Below are 23145 nucleotides of genomic sequence, written 5' to 3'. Positions count from 1 at the left end.
ACCATCCCATACCATAAACCAAACACACAACTCGAACCATCCCATCCTAAAAAACTGGGATAGGTCTAACCCATCCCACTTGGTCCCCAAACCAAACACATCTTAAGGGACGGAGGGAGTACTATACAGGTCATACGTGAGACGTGGCCCTGTCAGGTGGGACCAAAGCTTTGATCACATCTTACACTGCCGGGTGGGGTCAGCATCTGTCAGACGGTCCCACGAGTTCTTATCCCCTTCTCTGCTTCCGCAGTTTGTGTGGGCTTTGCCGCTGCTGTCCCCTGCTTATCCCCTCCTCCTCCCGGGTTCGCATTCCGTCGAACACCATGACGGCGGCGGCGGCGGCAGCGGCGGTGACCCTCCTCCGCCTCCCTCTCGCCCGACTCTCCTCCCACCTCCGCTCCCTCCCTCCCCGTCCCATACCGCCCCCTCGGCTCCGCGTCTACACCTCCCACCGCCTCCTCTCCTCCCTCCTAGCTCCCAGCCACGTCCCCGCCGTCTCGTCCCTGGCCGAGGCGGTGGCTGCGCCGGATGGTGAGGGGGTCGAAGTGGAGGAGGAGGAGGACGAGGAGGAGGAGGCAGAGGCGCGCCCCACCACCTTCGTGCTGCCGCGGCTGCCGCGGCCGAAGCTGAGCGTGAAGGAGCGGAAGGAGCTCGCGTCGTACGCGCACGGCCTCGGCAAGCGGCTCAAGTCGCAGCAGGTCGGCAAGGGCGGCGTCACGCCGTCCGTCGTCGCCGCCTTCAACGACAACCTCGAGTCCAACGAGCTCCTCAAGGTGCCTCTCCCGTTTCCCCATCCTCTCGCATTATAAATTCGTGACATGATACAACACATAGTTTACCTACAAATACAATGAGAACAAATACATCAATTTCAGTGTATGATATACCAATGGAAATGGGATGCTTCATCATGCTGCTGAATACTGATATACAATGATGTCATGTGATTTTGTTTAACTGGGAATTAGGATCACTGTAGGGTATATTCATCAATAGTTATTAAAGTTAACTAATGCTTTTTATGGTTCGAATCTGATTGTAGGAGTAGATAGGATGCTGAATTGCTGATAACCGCATGCTTTTGGTTTAGGTAGACATGCAATATTCAATTTAACCATGACTAGGTTGACCTTGAGTTTTCCTTATTATTGGCTTGTTCTCTTTCCACCTCGTTTTGACGGCCCTCATATTTCTTGTTAGGTAATGCAAAGGGTGGTTTACATGCTAGCTAATTCTGTGAAAAAAATGGTGATTGCTTTTTTCCAAACAAACAAACCAGCATGAGCTCATTATTACAGTACCTTATATGTTATACTAGTCACAGTACATGTTACAGATGTATTTTCCTCCTGTTTGTATTCCTTCCACACAATTGCGCTGGATACAGTCTTTAAACTTCTTAATTGGGTTGTTGTTTTGAACTTTACCCCCATGGCATATATTAGATATCCTTAACTTCTTTTGTTACTATAGGTCATATGCACGCCTCTTCAAATTGAGAAGTTTTCTGACTTCTAGGGTCTTAAGTGAGTAACAGGGATTTCAGGTTAAACTTGTTCTGATTGGTCTTGTGTTAGTATTTTTGGTTTGGCTGAGTTGCATAATTGTTGGGCTTTTTTCTGTTTGCATTTGGTGGTTTTAACCTATGGTCAGCCCTGCCACAAATCATATAGGTAACACAAAACCATTGTTCATTCGGAAGTCATTACAACCCACAGGCCTTTTTTTATTCAAAAGTCTCTCTTTCAAGAAGCAGCAAAATTTGTGTTATAGTGCAAGCAAGCGATCTGACTTCTAACCTCTGTGAATGCATATAGTTATTAAACCAAAATACTCAAGTTTTTCATAAATATGGAATTGACTTATACTGAATAAACTCCACATCTTTATTCTGGCCTAGCCAAGTTGTGACAGACAATTGTTCGAATTGAGAAGCTAAGTGCCTGTGTCCAACACTTAATTTGCACACAAATTTTCCAATAAGGCTGTGTTCCATGTGTGCCTGTGTTCCATTCTACGTATTTCGTATGTAAGAGAGCCAATAAGCCTGTAGGATTTAGTGTCTTGTGCCTTTTCTTGCTTTAGTGAGCCCTTTTGTTCGGCTTTCCTTTCTGTGATGTTAAGTTGTTCTTCAACATTCGGCATATGTTATGACAGCTAAAAATTCATTTGAACTGCCCTGGAGAGCTGCCTGACGTGATACTACAACTTGAGGAGTCAACCGGATCCATTGCTGTTGACCAAATTGGTCGATCTGTCATTCTATATCGTCCTAGCACCAGTAAGATGAAAAAGAGAGAAGAAAGTGCTAGGAATAGAACAAGATTTGTAAGATCTAGAGAACCATCAGAAGAACAACCTAGAAGCAGCACAAGCAAGAGATTTATAAAATCTGGAGGAGCATTTAGGCCACAACAGAAGAGAAGACCATTAGCATCTAAGGAATCGTCGTATGGGCGAAGATAGATGCCACATTCAATCCTTCATCTTGTTTTTTTTCATTGTCTAGACTTATGGAAATCATGTAAACTTTAGACCATCTAATTTGATAATAGATATTAGTGCTGAGTTTTTATCAAACTATGGTCCAACCATATGCTGTAAATTTGTGTAGGATCATTTCCTCTTTATTCAAAAGGAAGTTCTAAAGTAATGCACAATAAGAAAATAAGATGCACCTGAATTTGAAGCTCCACACTGGAAACCTGACTAGCTGAGAAAATCTGACTGATGAACAACTCATATGCCCTATTCAAGGTTTCCAGCAAAGTTTGGTAAAATATATCAAATCTGACTGATGTAAACACGGTTGAATTAGTTCATGCCTATATCTAATCTGACTGATGTAAACACGGTTAAATTAGTTCATGCTTGTGGTCCTTCAAATCCCAACAGAGGAACATGCATTCCTCTCATGCTCTCATTTATGTTGGTCGTTATTGGGCCGCAAATGTCAGGCCTTAGCCTTTCACAGCTTTACAGCCCGAGGCGGTAGAGCTGGGAATTGGGAGAGTTTCCCCTGGAAACTGATGCAGAACAAGCAGTGATATGCAGAACAAGCAGTAACAGTCTATGATCTCTCCAATTGCGGCGGCTTTTGGCCCTGGAACTGAAACAACTGTTGACGATAAATTTTGTCAACTTTCAGGTTAGCCATATGCCTAGAGAATGTAATAGAGTACATTTAATTTCTAGCACGAGCAAGATGAAAAAAGAGGGAAGAAAGTGCTAGGAATACTAGCAAATGATTTCGCAAGATCAAAACAACCATCAGAAGAAGAACACACGCTAAAGCAGAACATATTTGTTGGGTACTGTGGTGCTCTACAATTATTTGAAATGATTGCAAGTGCATATTTGTTGGGTACTTTTTTGTGGTGCTGTCTGCAGCAGGGCCAGCAGCAACCGAAGATCCATGGGCATATTCAACTCAAAAAATTATGTTAAGACTTAAGAACCACCCGGCCTTTTTAAATTGTGTTCCTCATCATCAATAATTATCAACGTTCTAGGCCTCCAACCATTTTTTTTTAAAAAATAAATAGGCAGGAGGATTTCATTTTACATATTATTAAATAGAGGAGAGGAAAAGGACAGAGCAGTTGAAAAACAAAGAAATAAAAGGAAAAAAAAAGAAGTAGTTTTACCCTCCAGCTTAGGTCAGCTAGGCTCTTTGCCCCTGCTCGGCACTTAAGCATGAGCCTCTTTGATGAGGACTATCTTGCATTTCGCTCATTCCATAATTCCCAAACGACGGGAGCATATATAAATATATCATAAAGGAAAAAGGCTAGCTATATATACTAGTAACTTTTTCTTACTAAATTCTTATTACTGCAATAAAATATCGCAAAGGTCTTATTTGACCAGGATCTTCACCAAGTCACCAACCGTTTTAGCATAATATATAGCATCATCACCCGGGTTAAGACCATGCGTCAGCTCCACCTAGGGTTGAGATGAATTAAGCGACTACCCAGAGCAGTCTTAATTTCACATTACAACTTTGAAGTACATGTATAACTTTGTGGTTTCTGAACATCTCAATTTCATGAAGCTCATTCATGACTGTGGACTCTCCTTCTAGAGGCACTGCAATTTTTTTTTCTGCGTTCTAATTGAACCTACCACAGAAGGAAAATTTGAGGTTTTGTTGCCTGGGTAAATCAACAAAACGCTGTCGTTTACACAAAATGCTACCCCCTTTTGGGTTTGTCACAATCGTAATGGTTGGTGAGTTCTTGCAATCTTTGACTTGTCATTTGATTGGAGCCAAAAGGTCACTGATGCATAACAGAGTTTCAACATTTGGTCCTTCACAATCCAATTGCAGTTCCCATTTGTTGTTGAAAGCTTCTGATCGAGTTTGTGGTGTTTGGACGTAAATGTTACATGAAGGCACATGAGACACATGCATGGTGATTAATGGGATAGTCAAAAATGTACTGACGTTTATGAATAGTTCTAAATGAAGTTAGTGATGATGATAAGTACTGCTATTCAAAGTCCACGCACCTATCATGAACGTACTGTTCATCATATACAACTGGTCTCAAGCTCAAGCCTTATCAAGCACACTTTGCATTTCATTTTCCCTTTTTTTCGAGGGTAATGGCATTTCATTTTCCAATAGCGGATCAAATTATCTTCTCCATTAAGCTTACAATAATGCATTATACATTAATATTATGAGTTATTTTTTAAGAAATGTTTGAGAGTAATTCCTTGGCGTTGTAATTGAATACTTCGGGGCTATTCAGATTGATGCAATTTCAAACCATACCATTTTTTATGTAAAATTACCAAAAATTTGCATATATTTAGTTTTTTTTTTGCAAACTTTAGTAAATACATAAAAAATCATGCCAAAATTTTGGTAATATTACCAACTTACCAAAATTTGGTAAGGTTTATTTTGTTTACAATTTGAATAGCCCCTTCCATGCTCATATCAACCTCTGATGTGTATCATTTGTGTGATCTCCACAAATGACGTGTCATTTACCTAGGACCACCTTCTCTCCAACAAAAAACAAACATAATCCTACCATTTTTTTCACTTTATTTAAGAACAAGAAATACCTCTTCTGTCTTGCCTTTTGCTGCATCTTGAATTTTCCAAGCTGCCATGTCCTTTCCGTGAAAACTAACACCTGAGCAGACGTGGTCCTCGCGTGACACGTATCAGAAATTCTACCTACAAAAGCATAAAAGCATAATTTCATTTCTGGGAGGAAATTAACACAGGAACAACAAATGAAATGATGGTGATCATCTGACGGCTGGTGTGTTGGGGTCTTCTTCAGGTTTGGCCTCCCAATATTTCTTGTTGCTACCACGGGAAGCAAAATAATGCTATCAGATTAGGCCCCGGCCACCCTGCTGAGAGCCCTCTTACTCCACCCAGCTGCTTCCAGACACCAGATCATCTGTCAGATGGTGGCCTTCCTCCTTCCATTTAGATCCACTGTCACTATGGTGAATGATAAATTAAAGAGAAAAAAAACAGAGGTGAACAGTACTATACCTCTTTATTTATGCTCTCTGTATAAAGATGGATATGATTTTTGGCATAGAAAAGTAAAACCACGTGAATATAGCTTGTTGTTGTTTCTATTTTATTTTAAATAACAACTCGATTATTTATGGGGAAAGTCCCCCCATGACTTTTCATTAAGAAGACCAAACTGGCTGAGAAAGACCATGAACCCTACCCCCTATCACATGGACTCGTTTTCTACGGATCAATCCTTAGTCCGTGGGGCATCCTTCATAGGAGGATTCTTAACACATATTTTTACTACTGGCTTACTTTTTTAACCAGGCTTAAAATCCGCTCATATGGGGAGTCAAACCTATAGTCTAGAGATGCTACCTAAGCACTATAACCGTTAGACTATATGCCCTTTCGTTTCTTCGTTCTCTAACGTGAAATGAGTTTTCATCGTCATCTATTGACGTTAAGGCATTTTTTGGAACATGGAATTCTTCCCAACTACTGTGAGAATTGAAGATTCCATGGAATTCATATGGTTTTAGCCCTCCTTCAAATTGCGGGAATTTTATAGGAATTTTATTTTTTTTATCAAAAGTCATGTAAAATTATAGTGTATTCCAAAGGAGGCCTTTAAACTATAGAAACTCTGCCTTTAGTCACTGATCGACCTCACATATCATCTTATTCATGTCTGATGTGCCATCAGCAAACCGGCCAAACAGAAGTTGGTCTTCCTCTAGGATGCATTTCAAAATTTACACGTAGCCAAACAGAAACTGATTATTTTAGAGAAAAGGTACGCATGGCTAAAAACATGCACGGATTAAATTAGAGCATGAGTTAAGCATGACATGATTTCCTTGAAAAGTAGCAGCCAGCCATTGAAATCTCTGGAAAAGAAAGTACAAAAAAAATATAAATCAGCCAGTGAAGGATTGAATTAATGTTGCTGATTTAAGGTACTACTCAGATTCTAAGCGATGATGTTTTAGATGCTACTAGCTGTTAAATCCTTCAAGCTTTGGTGACTAATATATACGAAAAGTTCGAACATTTTGTTACGTAAAAATGATATCATTAGATTAGATTGTCATGATAAAATATTTCAGCTTTTTATATAGTTGTACGTTGAAAAGATTTGATGGACACATAGGATAGGACAGAGGAAATGTCAAAAGTAAACACTGGAGACCATATCATGAGCATCCTAAATGCCAAGGTGTATTATTAGGAGCCCTCTTTTATTCCTCAGCATTTGGAAGTTCATAATTCTCAACTGGTTAGTTTTCTTATTGTGAAATTAACTATCCGTAGAAATTTAACATAGATGCTTGTATTTATAGCTAATTATTCATTTAATGATAGGCATCAAAGTATATTTGTGGTGACTTCGAAAAAAATTCTAAACTTTGATAACAACAAAATATCAAGTTTACAGAGGAAACGATTTCATAGGCTTCCGACGACCACATTTCTTATTTATCCTTCGTCTTGCATCTAATCTAAAGTAGTGAAAAGATTAACCTTTCCCATCATCAGATTGTGTCACGTCATTGGAATAATAAGAATCGTCGGATGCAACTGAGATTGAACAGCTCCCGTTAGATCCTAGCTGGAATTGTCTTGCATTGTTTTGATGTTCACAGCCACACGTCATGCTTAATACAGAGTGACCTAATTGCAGGCAATCATCAACTATGGCCAAAACAAGTTCGAGATTTTATCTCTGATAGTGACATGCATACGATGATCAAAGGACTAGGCCATTATCAATTCACTGTATGTTCTGATTAAATCGTCCGACAAAAAGGCGCACTAATTTCGTTCTGTTAATTCATTCTAGGGACCCATTCAGTGGAAAAAAAAAACTGTCACGGTACACCAATAGTACTATATAAAATGCAGAAAAGATAATCACTCAAATAAAATAAATATATTATCAATGAACCACCTATATATGTACTATATACACATGTGCTTGCATCTTTTTTTTTTTTAAAAAAAAATCCCTACAAAACTCATGCTAAGTTTGCCACAAAGGGTGCATGTGCATTGTGTGTGACTTTTCTCAAAGGAAAATTCAAGTCATTTTACTTTGAAAATGGGATGGTCTGGTTAGGTGGGATTGACCATATATGTTTAAAATAACCATGGTTGCCATCACTTGATCTTCCAGAGTACTAATTATTCCTCCTAGCACCAAAAAAAAAAAGAGAGAGTACAGTGTACCAATTTATTCCTGGTATAATTATGTCATCATTAACCACTTGGCAGTTTTTTACTTGACAGCAGTCATCACTAACTGACATTTGTTTAGAATAATATATACCATTTGACAACAAACACATTATGATTATCACTGGAACAGTGGGCATGATTGCAAATTGGATCCTCTGTTTGCTATAGATAGCTGTGTATTCTAAACTCTGTAAGGTGACAGAGAAATATGGGCTGATAGCTATGGAAATATGGATCAGCCCGGGTTAGGACCACCTAGCTAATCTACAGTACTACATCCGTTTCACAATATAAGTCATTCTAGCATTTTTCATATTCATATTGATGCTAATGAATCTAGACATATATATCTATTTAGATTTATTAGCATCAATATAAATATAGGAAATATTAAAATGACTTACATTGTGAGACAGAGGAAGTAATATTCTTCCCCAATAGGGAAAATAATCCAGATACTAGTTGATTAATTAATATATCTAGGTTTTATGTTAGCCTAACCACCATGAGTAGGTGACCAAGAGTTACTCAAATTGTAAAAGTTTACTCCGGAATCCTTATCACTGACCTAGGTGAAAACTACAGTACTTTCAAACCAGAGTACCATTCCACATGAGGAAAAATCATTTTTTTTGCGAATAATTAATTATTTATGTTCTAATGTTGACAAAAGTTACAGTTATCGACAACGTGAATTTTGGTCTGCTGACTAAGCTACTGAACTGCTTGTCATTGTCAAAACTGTGATTTTATCTCACAAAATAACCAACATATATGAACACAAGGCACTGAAGAGAATGGCTTTTGCTGTGAGCCTGTTCTTTTTCACCCACTGCTAGCTAAGTAGCTAGTGACGAAATATTCCTTACTTTTATTCTTTACTTGGCTATCAACGACTAATCTGTTTTTGTCTGCAACTGTGGCTGAAGTATTCTCTTGCACGAGCTTATCGAAAGATACAGCCTTCACATCTGGACAAGGGAAGAATTTGCTTGTCTCTTCTGAACATTTCAGTAGTGCAACTTTGACCGGAAGCTAGCTGAAGTTACTGATAACTTGATAAGTACTGGTAGGTAAGCATGTCTGCATGGGTCAATCAGTCAAAGGGTATGGGGGTCATCGGTAGTATGGGTAAGCCTTCATACTTAGTAATTGCTTAACATCGATCCGTATTTTAGTATTAATAATAACTAGGAAGCATATGTTTTGGCTTGTTAAAAACAGGTATGGCAAATTAATTTCAAATTAGAAGTAAGATGTTTTTTCATTTGCTTTTTTCTTTCAGTGAGCTGAGTCAAATGATTTGGTTCTTTTATTTTTCAATTTGAGTCAGAATCGCGCGCTCTCTCTCTCGTGAACGGAACATATATGCGGAGTACATGCGGCTGACTCATGGATGGCATCATCAAGCAATGGAGGATAGAATCATCTTGAAGTTTTTAAGTAGGTTAAGATTAATATTAGATCTAATGATTGTAAATATTGAAAAAAAATCAATGGTTAGATTATTTTAAATATAATTCCTGTGATTTTTTATAATTTATTAAAGGGTTACATGTCATTTAGAAGCATTGGTATGATTGCCGCGTGGCGATTTAGAAGCGTTTATAGGATCTAAATTTAATATTTGTTTAATATGTTGTTTAAAAATTTGCTCTTAAACATTTATATTAGAAGTTTGAGCTATGTATATGGATCTCGAATTATGTATTTAATTATATATAGCACAATAATTCAAAAAATGAGAAAAAAAATTAACTTGAGATTTACGATCATTTAGAAATCCAATTATTAATTTTTGAAGAGTCTTAGCTAAAAAATAGAAGTTAGCTTAAGAAATAGAAAAGGAGGGGAGAGTTAGGAGGGTTATGTGCGAACGCACGTATGGATGTGGCGGTGAGGGTGCAGGTACCAGATTTTCTTTTCAAATGAAGATCGGATGGTTAAAATTAATGGGTCCATCAACTTTTATAAAATTAGAATTTTTATGATTTTTATTAATTTGTTAGCTAGAAGATTAAAAGAAGGAAGGAAGGAAAGAGAGAGGGAGGGATGTACGTACCGCGAGAAGAGGTGGCCCAAGAGGAGGGGGGCGGTGGAGATGGGTTTTGGGATTTTTCTAATAATGTAGAATATTGGGTCCACCGTATTAAGTGAAAATCGAGGGCTAGATGTTTTGCTTTTTTCTTGTAATTTCTTCGATTTCTCTAATTTGTTAGAGTGTCATGTGGCAACTTAGAAGCGTTTGTAGGAAGTTTAATAGACTTTAGCTAGATAATAGGAAGGGGAAGAGGAGAGGAGAGCAATGAGCTTTTCGGAGAGGGAAGGGTCCATCGATTTAAATAAAACTCATGGTCATATGCTTTTTTTTTCTCAAAATTTTTAAGTTTTTTTTTGTAATTTATTATATGTGAAATGTGTAGACATAGAGATGTTGTAATGGACATCTAATAGATGATGATATGATATATGTTATCAATTTTTATACAACTTTTCTTTTCAGTGCTGTTTAGTTGTCACGGAAAGGATATGAGTTTATGCCTAATAATATATTTATCAGATATCAAGAAAGGCCTAAATGGATCAAACTAAAAATAAATATATTAAAAAAATATAATCATTTAGCTATCTATTGTTTATATACAATCATTTATACTATGTAACGATCCGCCACCAACCATGCATGTAACAGAGGAACTCATATCCCATAGTTATATCTCAAACGGCTAAAATTTTTTTATCCATTAGATACCCATCACATGTCTATTTCTATATAAAAACATAGTAAATATAGTGAATATAGGACTTAGCTTGTTGATTAATTTAAATAAAAAATACAACCATTCAAGCGTATATCATAAAAGTATATATCGTCCATAAAAAAAATTACTGCTTGCAAGTTGCACAGCCAGCTTGTTGCTCCATGCAAGAAGAGATATAACCATTTACAATAATACGTTATGGTGTGTATCTCGTAATAATAACTACCTTAATTAGAAAAAAGAAAAAAAAAGAGAAAATGAGGGGAGGATGCGTACGTACAGAAGTCGGGAAAGTGCACGTGTGGGCCCAGGAGAGAAGGGTGAGGAGAGATTTTATTTTGATCTGATGGTTAAAATCACTGGGTCCACCGTTTTAAATGAAAATCGACGGTCAGATATTTTTGTTTTTTCTTATAGTTTCCATAATTTATTAGAGCGCCACATAGTGGCTTATGAGCGTTTGTAGGATGGCACATGGCGGCTTAAGAGCGTTTGTAGGAAGTTTAATAGACTTTTAGTATATAATAGATAGATGGTGTACAGTAGTCTTCCATGAAGAATAAATAGAGTTATTTTAGTTGCAGAGAGACTTAGGGCCTGCTTGGGGGATTTTAAGATTCTAAGAAGCAGCTATTGAGAAGCTAGCTGGTGAGAATCTGGAGAAGCTGGAAACCCAGCTTCTGGCTTCTAGTTCATAAAAAATGCTGAACTGATTGGGAGAACTTCTAGCAACTGGAGATTATAAAAAAAGCTGCAGCTGCTAAAAGCTCCCCCAAACAGGCTATAGTTAAATCATTCTCAATTTATATGTATATATATATCGTCTGAATTTTGGGACCTAATTAAATTATCTGATTGGAATTATTAAGTCCAACAACTACCTATAGTTACTCTACAAAATGGAAATGATTACTTTGTATATTACTTATATAGAAGCGGTATACTATTTTTTGTATGTCCTATGTGCACAGCGATAATGAACTATAAAGAATCCTATAGGAGTTAAAAGTTCCACTCAACAAAGTTTTCATGTGTTTTTTCTTAAATAAAAGTGATCCTAATAAAAAATAATCTTGCTAAAAGGAATTGAGGAGGGACATGCAATGATATTCTCGCAACGAGTAAGAGACAATTCAACATTTGTTTTTTTATTATCGTATCGCTCGTTTTGCCTGGCTATATGTTTTCCTTGCTTTCACTATCCCCCTATCCAAGACGCCAAATTTTTTTTTAATTGGTTCAGGGAGTACCTAGACACATGAAAAACTGATTTAATTTGATACTAATGCATTATGCTAATCAATCTGGGGTTACCAAAATAAAAAAATCTAGCTCAAAATAAAATATTAATATGCGATGTTACCATAGTAGGAGTAAAATACTATGCACAGCAATGTTACATTTTTAGAATTGGTAGCCAACGAGATCTCTTTTTTCACAATAGGTGGCACAGTACATATTGGCCAACTTGTTAGAATCCTTGTTCTCTTTTTAGCTTATCAGTTTATTTCCCTTTTGAAGGGTAATTGGGGTTTGTCTTGCCACCTATTGTGTTTTTGTTACATTAAAAACTTGTTTCCTATGCTTACGGCAGAGTTTGGACTTTGGAGATGTAAAATATTTTTATTACCTAAAATGGCACGATGATAACTAGTGGCTGCACGACAGCTACAGCTACAGTGCCAGCAAAGAAATTGTACAGCATCTACGTAGCTACAGCCTAACTACTCCTATACAGGAAAAACAATATGAATGAATGATGTTTTCGGAAGAAAACAATGGCCAGAGAAAATACCATTTATAATGATAACTGCTGAATTTGACATTGGTAATTGTATATAAACAAAGTAACTAAAGATGACTGGATAATTCAAAAAATGTAAATAAAGAAAAGGAAAAAAACCCAATTAGCATTTTCTCAAATATTCTGGAGGACAATGATATATATTTTCAGAATTTCCTTTCAAGATAGAAGATACTTCGAGAGTGAAGAACCAAAGTTTCTCTAAATTAAGGAAGATCTCTCTGGCAAGAGGCTAACAGCGTCGGCATCTCGTAACTGATTGAACACATAACAAAGTTTCAACCTCATGGTTAGCCGGCCAGTGATTAGTAAATTTCAGGTTTGGTGCACTTTTCAGTTTTGGATATACTTGAAGATGCTGCAAACTGCTTTAGTTTATCGGTGAACCACCATGATGGCTTTGGAAACTGAAAAGCATTGGGGGGTAGTTTTAACCTGAAAGTTTTTTGGTAGAGGGTACAAAAATATATAGTTCAAATCCAAGCACATATTTAAACAATTTTCTTCCTTTTAGGGTGAACTAGTTATATATTACAACTGGATAGTCCATTTGTAAATATAGTACTAGTGTGTTGTCGCAGAACTTGTTACAATTGTATAGTCCTTTAGTTTTTTGTACTAATGTCATATTGGCAACACATATTCCTTGTTGAGTTGGTACTACCTGCATCAGCACCTTAATCTTTCCTAGTTTGCTCTGCTAATGATGAACAATGTTATCACCAAGTTAGAGCAGTTACGTAACTATAGAGTATTTGTTGTACAAATTTCTTAGCCTACTTGCCACTAATAATATAATGGCAATATATTCACTCTTCTTTACGAGAATACATCCATCAAAATCAGATATGATCTTTGTATTATCAATAAATTGTTTATCTATGGGGTCCATGAATATGTGATTGTGGCTTAGGTCGTGTTCGATTCAGCCGTCTGGCAGTATTATTGTTTGTAATTAGTATTATCTATTATAAACTTAAAAATAAATATACTTAATTTTAAGAAATTTTTATATAAAATTTTTTACACGAAATGTACCATTTAACAATTTTAAAAAGTGTACTTACTTTATGAGAAATGAGTAATAAAGCTCATCCGAGAATCCAAAAAGAACGAACCTTAATTAGGCCTTGTTTGTTTCCTATTGAGTTTTTGTCTTCAACTTAAAGCCAACGAAAGCTTAAGGTTCTCGAAACGAAATTGTAGCTTCTCTACTTCTGGAAGAGGCTAAAAGCCAAAATGGAGGTTACAAATGTATCTATCAGCTGTGATCGGGCCCACATCCATACATTTCTTTAAAGAAAAAGAAGAAAGAGAAAAAACTCTGTAGCTAGTTTTTTTTTTTATTTTTTGAACTTTTAAATTTTAAAAATAAACCCTTATAAAACTTGTTTTCAAGATCTGAACATTTTCGTCACGTTAGCCAAACTGACTTGGCAAAACAACATTGTCACGATGGTTTGGCTGACGTGGCAGCATTATTTAGTCACGCCGGTCTGGCTGGTATGACAATGTTATTTGACCACTCCGCCCTCGATGACGTAGCAGAATAAAATTGTCATGCCCATTATGTGCGACGTGCCAGTGTTGTTTTGCCACGCAAGACAGACGGGTGTTGCTAAAAGTTTCAGATTCTGGAAAAAAAGTTTTGGCAAGGTTAATTTTTAAAATTAAAAAATAAAAGTTCAAAAAAAAATTGTAGCTAGTATGGAAGGTGCTGAGAAAGCAACTGAATGCAATTTTCCAAAATGGAATAGTTATGGATTTGGCGGATACAATGAAAATAAGTTGAAAGTGAACATTTGTATTTGTTTTCTTGATCCATCCTTTAACCGTATATGGTGATGTAAACAGCTAGTCTTAAGAAAACTGAAAAATATATGGTGATGACTGATGAATACCAAATGCTAATCGTGTACGGTCGTTTAAGCATGTGCACTAAATATACAAAAAGGAAATGTATCTGTTCAACATCTTGGATTAGACTAAGCATTCATGGATCTTCAGCCCAACTGTAGTATTGATTACTATTTGATATGAACAATTCCAGACCTCGTGTTGGACAAGTTCACCCTGTTACTTTGGCCGGCTAATTGCCAGTTTGCCAATTGCCACCACTTGCTCAGTCAGTTGTGTTACTCAGCTGTGCTAACGTAATTTCCATGCTATTGGCAAACCTAATTTGCTGCAAGATATGGAAGTGTCAATAAAAATATATTACTTTTAATAGTAACGAAAATATAATAAGAGTTATGATATAGGATACTTCATATATCTAAAAATATACTAAATTCTAACGATGTATTTGGATATATTTATCTAAATACTAGTCAGAAGTTACTATATTTTGAGATGTGGATATATAGGTGTCATGAAAAATGATTGAAGGAGAACCTTTTCGTGATATACTGGGACCCACTGCCTAAAAATATAGAGGAAAAAAAAACGAAAATGCATGTATCTATGGAAATTTGAGATCCTATACTAGTCTTAAACCAGATATAAAAATATCATTCCTCACCTACTCCTCCCAACTCTATATAAACCCTGGATCATCCTAACTTTCTCCTCAGCTCTACACCAAGAGCGCTTATAAACATAAAAAACATCTCAAACACAACCCAAAATAGGGCCAAAATTCTAGAATATTATTTTTGTTTTGAAAGGAATTTAAGTTTGTGTGGTGTGTCATCCATGGCGGACATGGTGAAGTTCACCATGGAGTGGCTTCAGGATCCTCTGAGCCTGGCGATCGTCGTCACGGTGGCCGTCCTAATCATGCGGATGCAGCGGCGGCGCGCGGCGCCGTTCCCGCCGGGGCCGAAGCCGCTGCCGATCGTCGGCAACATGGCGATGATGGACCAGCTGACGCACCGCGGCCTGGCAGCGCTGGCGAAGGAGTACGGCGGCCTGATGCACCTCCGGCTCGGCCGGCTCCACGCGTTCGCCGTGTCGACGCCGGAGTACGCGCGCGAGGTGCTCCAGGCGCAGGACGGCGCGTTCTCGAACAGGCCGGCGACCACGGCGATCGCCTACCTCACCTACGACCGCGCGGACATGGCGTTCGCGCACTACGGGCCCTTCTGGCGCCAGATGAGGAAGCTGTGCGTGGTGAAGCTCTTCAGCCGGCGCCGCGCCGAGACGTGGCTCGCCGTGCGCGACGAGTCCGCGGCGCTCGTGCGCGCCGTGGCGGCGTCGCGCGGCGAGGCCGCCGTCAACCTCGGCGAGCTCATCTTCAACCTCACCAAGAACGTCATCTTCCGCGCCGCGTTCGGCACGCGCGACGGCGAGGGGCACGACGAGTTCATCGCCATCCTCCAGGAGTTCTCCAAGCTGTTCGGCGCGTTCAACATCGGCGACTTCATCCCCTGGCTCAGCTGGGCGGACACCAACGGCATCAACGCCCGCCTCGTCGCGGCGCGCACCGCGCTCGACAGGTTCATCGACAAGATCATCGACGAGCACATGGAGCGCGGCAAGAACCCCGACGACGCCGACGCCGACATGGTCGACGACATGCTCGCGTTCCTCGCCGAGGCCAAGCCGCACGCCGGCAAGGCCGCCGCCGCCGCCGCCGGCGCCGGCGACGGGGCCGACGACCTGCAGAACACGCTCCGCCTCACCCGCGACAACATCAAGGCCATCATCATGGTACGTGCAGTTGACAACCTACTAGTAATTAATTACTGCCAAATTTTTCACCAACTTAATCTCTCTATCACGGTAATGATTAATTACCACTTACTCCTCCCGGCCGATCAAGATAAAACCCGATCGAAATTAGGCAACACCAAATCCGTAAAATTACTGGAATTAATGATTCACCGATTTAGAGCAAGTTTGATAGTATAGCCAACTATTAACTCTAAATCATCTATAGCAAATATAATAGCTAATTTATACAATAGTTACTTACTATACTATTAATATCTGGTCCCACCTGTCATACACACATTACGTCTTAGAGTTCGTGCTGCAGCTGGCTATAGATTTTGTAGCCCGCTGCTCTTTTCTCTCTTGCTTTATCTTTTTAAAATATATTTATAGTTGGCTTACTTATAGCCTGCTATTGTAACTACTCTTACACAGCACAGCAGTATGGAGTAGTAATATATATCTTAAACTCTGACAATTAAACATGATAAATTCATCTGACGCAAACACAACTGTACGCTATAAATACGCGTACAAATCAGCAACAGTAGTGTACGGGGCCGGATTATTAGTCAGGTAATATATCATTTTATTTTAGGCGATTAAGTCAGGCAAATTATCTTGATCCGTGTAGATTATTTGACAGGGCAGAGATCTCTCCTGGTATAGTTGACATGAACACCATGTGCAGTCCATGTGTGTGTTCGCCTCGTTTGCAGGTGAATCGATATGATCAACCGTTAGATGGCGCCACGTATGCATCATGGATCATAGATTAAGCCCTGCAAATTAAAGCCACTCAATGAAATGCTAGATTTGAGGAGTAATTAATTTTAGTGTAGAATACAGTGGTCCTCCTTGATGCATCCCTCGCAATGTATCTGCACTTCTACAGGCAGTCAACTCACTTACATAAGCATTGTCGACTGTTCCCGAGGAGATCGACACCGTCAGATACGGCATTAACCTATGATTATTTATACCCATATTTCAATATACGGGTAGTAAAATATTCCGAGAATTTTATGGAGTAGCACGTACTCGGAGGAAGTAGTAAAAATAGCTTTGTACTTATCCCTCCGTTGTATAAAATATCCAATCCTTACCATGTACTTCCTCCGTAAAGTCGTTTTGAACAACGATACGGTCTCCAAAATACAACTTTGATTTCTTGTTTCTATAAAAATATCTATTAAAAAGTAATATATGTATACTTTTATGAAAATATTTTTCAAGACAAATCTATTCATATAATTTTTACATTTTCAAACTCAACAACTTAAGAGTTATTCATGATTTATATTCCTAAGATTTGACTTAAAAACAGTCCTAAACGACTTCCTTTACAAGCACAGAGGGAGTACCCGGATATATACGTGTCTAGTTACGTGGCTAGAAATTGTCTCTCTCTTTTTCTTTTTTTTCTTTTTTGATATAGTAGTATATCGGATACAGCTAGAAGTAACTATAGTGTTAGCCTTTTTTAGCGAATAAAGGTAGAAGCTAATCTTTAACCACGTTCTGGTAGGATGACAGCTCTAATTTTATTTCACATCTTTTAGATGTGGATGTTTTCAGCGTGTAATATATATCTCCTTTTTCAAAAAAAAAACCTATATTTTAAACGAACTTATATAGGAATTTTCAGTGGTAGACTGAATAAGTGTTTTGACTTGCTGGTAGAACGACTGGATATTTGCACACACGAATAATCTTACAGTCGCTTGGCGCAACAGCCAACCTAGCTTGAGGCTCAAATTAAAGTCAGAGCACGAGCCTGACCAACGCCGGCCGGCGGCGGGTCTTCTCCGGCGCCGGCGGCCGGTGATCGATTTCATTTCCAGGCTTATTCTCCGCGTATGCATGATGTGTCAAGCTACTGAGCTATAGCTAGCCGTCTCTCTCGTGTACGAGTCTCTTACCACTCTTGGCTAGCAAATCTGACGACTCTTTGACTGAACGAACAACTCGTACGTCTTAAAAGCCAAGAAAACAACCCCGGTAGGCTGTAGGTGTGTTCAAGGGGTATTTTGATTTGGTACCTATATATTCTTGTCTTTATCAATTAATTCGTTTGTAATAAATTGTACTTACATGTTAACTATTTGAATTAGACCTAAAGTATACCAAATCAATAGAGTGGTGTCAAACAGGCACTACCAAATAAAAAAAATGCCTACTAGCAATTTTTATTAGGGTTTGAAACCATACAAATCCTAAGTTATCTTTGTGATACTATTGTCGTCGGCCTCACCCATGGTTTGCATATGGTTGAATATATCTGGGATTTTTTTTCACTTAAACGGACATCTCCTTGTTATTATTTTAAAAAAAATTGACAATAAAGAATATTATGTAATATTTCAATCTAAAAATATATAAGTTTAAATTTAACTTTTAAAATATATTAAAAATAATAAATATTATTTTGAATGTCTGTATACTAGCTATAGTTTAATTTGTTTTTTTAATAACTTGTGGAAGTTAAACTTAGCATTATTCGTGTGCGAAGTGATATATATCATATTAATTTATTTTATAGAAAAAGAATTTTTTTATAACTGTTTGAGTGGCCTAAGAAAAATAATGGAACATCCTCTCGAGGAATAAAAATTCATCTCCAATATATTTACTGTGTTGATCTTTCGCTGGTGTGTTATAGTGTGCGTCCGTCTTCTTTTTTTGCCTTGTCAACCTATTACGTACTGTCATGTATGTTAACGGACTTGTTAGGGAAGCAAACTGTGAGTATGTCTTGTTTATTTTTCTTGGTTTTCTACCTAACTATTACTATCATGTATGTTAGTGTACTTGTTAGGGAAGCAACCATGAGTTAGGAGACATACGTAATTTGTTGGACTGTTGGGTGTGTGTGGTGTATTTTTGTGGCTAGAGTTAATTTGGATTTTTATTATTTTAGTTCTTTAAAAAAATTAAAATTTCTCATTGATTTTTTTGGCATTAAGATAATTTTATAAAACCATGAAAATAGTGAATTCATTCATCTGTCTATTACCATGTTTTAACGATTGGAGAGCACATATTAACATGAATGCATTTTGCACTTAGTACCTCCATTGTTTTTTTTTTGGGATCGAAATACATCACGTAATAACACCTAGGAACGTACGCAACATCATTTTCAACTTTTAAGACCCCTTTCTCCAATAATTGAAAAATTAAACATGAACCAACCTATTGAACTTCTATGTATGTCACCATCATCGCATCTCCCTTTTAACCTACTCCCTATGTTTCACATTATAAATTGTTTTCGGCTAGTCAAAATTATTCTAATCTAATTAAGTTTATAGGATAAAACGTAAAAGCATTTTTAAAACAAAGCAAACATATAAAAATATAGTAAATGATAGATTTAATGAAAACAAATTTTGTATTATAAATGTTGCTAATTTTTTTATAAACTTGACTAAATGTTAAAAAGTTTGACTTAAGATAAACTCTAAATGGCTTATGATGTGAAACCTGGATAGTAAGTCCATATAGATAGGCTCTGGCCATATTGGTGCATGTCACCCTCCAAAGTAAAATCTTCATTTATCTGGCCCCAACGGCCGCTCAATACTTTAGACCAACCAAATCATTTCCTTCCATCTCACGGTAACAAAATGAATGATGTTTTTATTGTCTCTTCATCTTTGCACATTAAAAAAGTGAAAACTTTATAACATCATTACTGGTAAGCATTACGCAACATGGCACTGACTTCTTGTCTGAATGTACACAAGCAACAGCTTGTTTTTATAGGACAAAATGACAACATATTGCCCTGTTGGAACTTAGATGTACATTTGTCATGTAAGGATAATATTAAAATGAAATCTGTTGATAGGAAAAGTGAAATTTTCTTTCTACCACTACCTAATATGTGGTCCTACCTATGTATACGTAAGATTGGCACAAGTAAATTTGGTATGGAAAATTGTATTATTATACTTTTATTAATCCCTCCGGTTTTTTTAGTACGACGTCATGAATGTTGGATACATGCTTGAACATTTATCTTATTTAAAAAATTAGTCAATTATTATTTGTGATATTGTGATTTATTTTATCACTAAATGTATCTTGAGCATAATATTTAATTCTTTTTTATATTTGCACAAATTTTTGAATAAATTGAACAATCAAATAGTTAAATGTATTTCCAAAAGTACCATATACTAGTTATGTTTTTTAATAGGTAATGCCGTTGACTTTCAGACACACATTTGACCATTCATCTTATATTAAATAATATATATAATAATTATCATTTATTTTGTTATGAGTTATTTTATCAGTAAAAGTACTTTAAGCATGATTTGGAACTTATGCATTTGCACAAAACTTTAAAAGTAAAACGGATGATCAAATACGTGTCTAAAATTCAATAGTGTCATCTATTAAAAACAAAAATAGTATTAAAAACAGTGGTGGAGCCACCGCCTGGGATCATCGCAGCGAACACACTGTAAAATTTGATATATTATAGAATTGAAAACAAAATTTTCATAGCAAATACTTGTTGTAGTTAGATTTACCCGAGCATCGTAAATTTTCTAGTCTCTGCCACTGATTAGAAATGGAGGGAATAATAAGTAAACAACAAGTAGTGTGAGTAATAAGCAAAGGTGATGACGTGGCATGCAGGACGTGATGTTCGGGGGGACGGAGACGGTGGCGTCGGCGATCGAGTGGGCGATGGCGGAGATGATGCACAGCCCCGACGACCTCCGCCGCGTGCAGGAGGAGCTCGCCGCCGTGGTGGGCCTCGGCCGGGACGTCGCCGAGTCCGACCTCGACAAGCTCCCCTTCCTCCGCTGCGTCATCAAGGAGACGCTCCGCCTCCACCCGCCCATCCCCATCCTCCTCCACGAGACCGCCGCCGACTGCCTCGTCGCCGGCTACTCCGTCCCCAGGGGCTCCCGCGTCATGGTCAACGTGTGGGCCATCGCCCGCGACCGCGCCGCCTGGGGCCCCGACGCCGACGCGTTCCGCCCCTCGCGGTTCGCCGCCGGCGCCGCCGCCGAGGGGCTCGACTTCAGGGGCGGCTGCTTCGAGTTCCTCCCCTTCGGCTCCGGCCGCCGCTCGTGCCCGGGCATGGCGCTGGGGCTCTACGCGCTCGAGCTCGCCGTCGCGCGGCTCGCCCACGGCTTCAACTGGTCGCTCCCCGACGGGATGAAGCCGTCCGAGCTCGACATGTCCGACATCTTCGGCCTCACCGCGCCGCGCGCCACCCGCCTCTCCGCCGTCGCCACGCCCCGGCTCACCTGCCCCTTGTACTGACGGCGGCCGGCGACCGCGGCGGCGTACGGCAAGAATGGTTTGCAGGTGATGGTGTTAAAAGTTCAGACGCGTGTGGCGCCATTGGAGGAGCTTGGTGTGGCTAGCTTAGCTTCCTCTGGGCCTTTTTTTTTTTGCTGGTTTAATTTTCTTTTTTTTTTCTCCTTTGTAATTTAATCCATGTCTCCAGAACAATAAGTGGATTAGTAGGGTATAATTAAGGGTGACAGTGTGATATATAGACTATAAGATCAAAGTTGTAAATTTGGTGTCCGGTGTGCCTGTCCACATAAGCACAGCCTCTGAATTTTCTTGTAAAACTTTGTCATGAAAATTGAGAAAGAAAACACCTCGCTTTCCACGCGTACGCTTACCAAACTATTAAATGGTGTGTTTTTTTAAAAAAAAATTCTATGGAAAAGTTGCTTCAAAAATAATATTAATTCATTTTTAAAATTTAAAATAGTTAATACTCACCTAATCATACGCGCTAATGACATACCTCGTTTTGTGTATCTTTTTTTTTCCTCTCCTCTCAAACTATCGGGTTGCTATATGTTATTAAAACGGGAAAAAAAAGGCAAACTCCGAATGTTTGTTGTGAATTTACATTTCTACTAAAAATTTAGGACCGCATGAGTTGTGATGTAGTGGCCTGAGATGTGAATGGGGAGAGATCGTACAGGGCCAAATATTTCCCCAGCGGCTGTACAGAAAGACCACCTATACAACTTTTCTCAATGTAGTAATATTATACTCCCTCCGTTTCTAAATATTTAACACCATTAACTTTTTAGCACATGTTTAACCGTTCGTCTTATTTAAAAATTTTTTGTGAAATATGTAAAACTATATGTATACATATGAGTATATACTTATATTTAACAATAAATCAAATGATATGAAAATAATTAATAATTACTTAAATTTTTTAATAAGATGAACGGTCAAACATATTTAAAAGGTCAACGGCGTTAAATATGTAGAAACGGAGAGAGTAATTTTCTTAGGCATCCTACCAGCATTAGTAGTTAGAGCACCCGCAATGGTAAAGTAAGGTGCTATCTATAAAATATGTACATCTCAGCAATAGACTAAATTAATAGTAAAACACCTCAATAGTATGTCTACATAGGTATCTATAGCTCTCTAATCAATTGACTCATTTTTCTCTATAGACTATCTCTAAGTTAGTAGATAGTTTTACTCTCTCTTTTCATTTAATCTCTTTCAAGTAGGAAAATATGCTGACATAGGGAGCCTATAGATAATCATTGCGGGTGCCCTTAGTACACCTGTAGTCTAGTCACACAGTTGCATTAATGAGTAGTTTATAATAGCCATAATTAGGTTACTTGTAACCAACAGTACTGATGACGAACATATATATATATATATATATATATATATATATATATATATATATATATATATATATATATATATATATATATATATATATATATATATATATATCTGTTTTTGTTTGGTGAAACGGCCTTTTCTTGTGTAAGATTAATTCAAAATTAGATGGCGCAGGAGCAGGAGCAGAATTCGTTCAACGAATTCACTGTTCAGCAACGTCGGCCAGATCAGAAAACGACCCTGCAGAACAGCAGAAGTGGAGCTTTCTTAATTACAATCTTCAGGCATCGAGGTAGCTACCCGACCCTCTAGTTTCATTTAGCTCTTCAGAGTTAACATTCATCATGCATGGAGTTGGTTGCTAGTGATTACTCCATCTGGTCACAATCAAAAAAAAACATGTTGTCTTCGGCATTTCTTCTTCCAGTCAAGAGAGAACATAATATTGTTGGTGCATCAAATTTAAAATGGAAGACAAAGCTATCAACCATAATGACCGGTTGTTAGCTTAATAAGGAGTGACGAATACTTGAAAG

At 38.1% G+C, this 23145-nt stretch overlaps 2 protein-coding genes across 2 annotated transcripts; both read left to right on the top strand.

Moving 5' to 3' along the window:
* The first annotated feature begins 258 nt into the window (after positions 1-258).
* On the top strand, positions 259-2583 carry LOC4349098 (uncharacterized). The gene is made up of 2 exons (XM_015757576.3): positions 259-776; positions 2161-2583. Exons 1-2 carry the CDS (start codon positions 327-329, stop codon positions 2467-2469), a joined length of 759 nt encoding a protein of 252 aa, XP_015613062.1. The 5' UTR covers positions 259-326; the 3' UTR covers positions 2470-2583.
* A 12265-nt stretch (positions 2584-14848) lies between these two features.
* On the top strand, positions 14849-21605 carry LOC4349097 (cytochrome P450 84A1). Its single transcript, XM_015759067.3, has 2 exons — positions 14849-15955; positions 20612-21605. The coding sequence occupies exons 1-2, from the start codon at positions 14999-15001 to the stop codon at positions 21245-21247; spliced, it is 1593 nt and encodes a 530-aa protein (XP_015614553.1). The 5' UTR covers positions 14849-14998; the 3' UTR covers positions 21248-21605.
* The last annotated feature ends 1540 nt before the right edge of the window (positions 21606-23145 follow it).

The sequence above is a fragment of the Oryza sativa genome, chromosome 10 (assembly GCF_034140825.1).
Source record: "Oryza sativa Japonica Group chromosome 10, ASM3414082v1".
NCBI classification, from domain to species: Eukaryota; Viridiplantae; Streptophyta; class Magnoliopsida; order Poales; family Poaceae; genus Oryza; species Oryza sativa.
The sequence above is the reverse complement of the archived record's forward strand: the minus strand, read 5'-3'. Positions and strand labels throughout refer to the sequence as shown.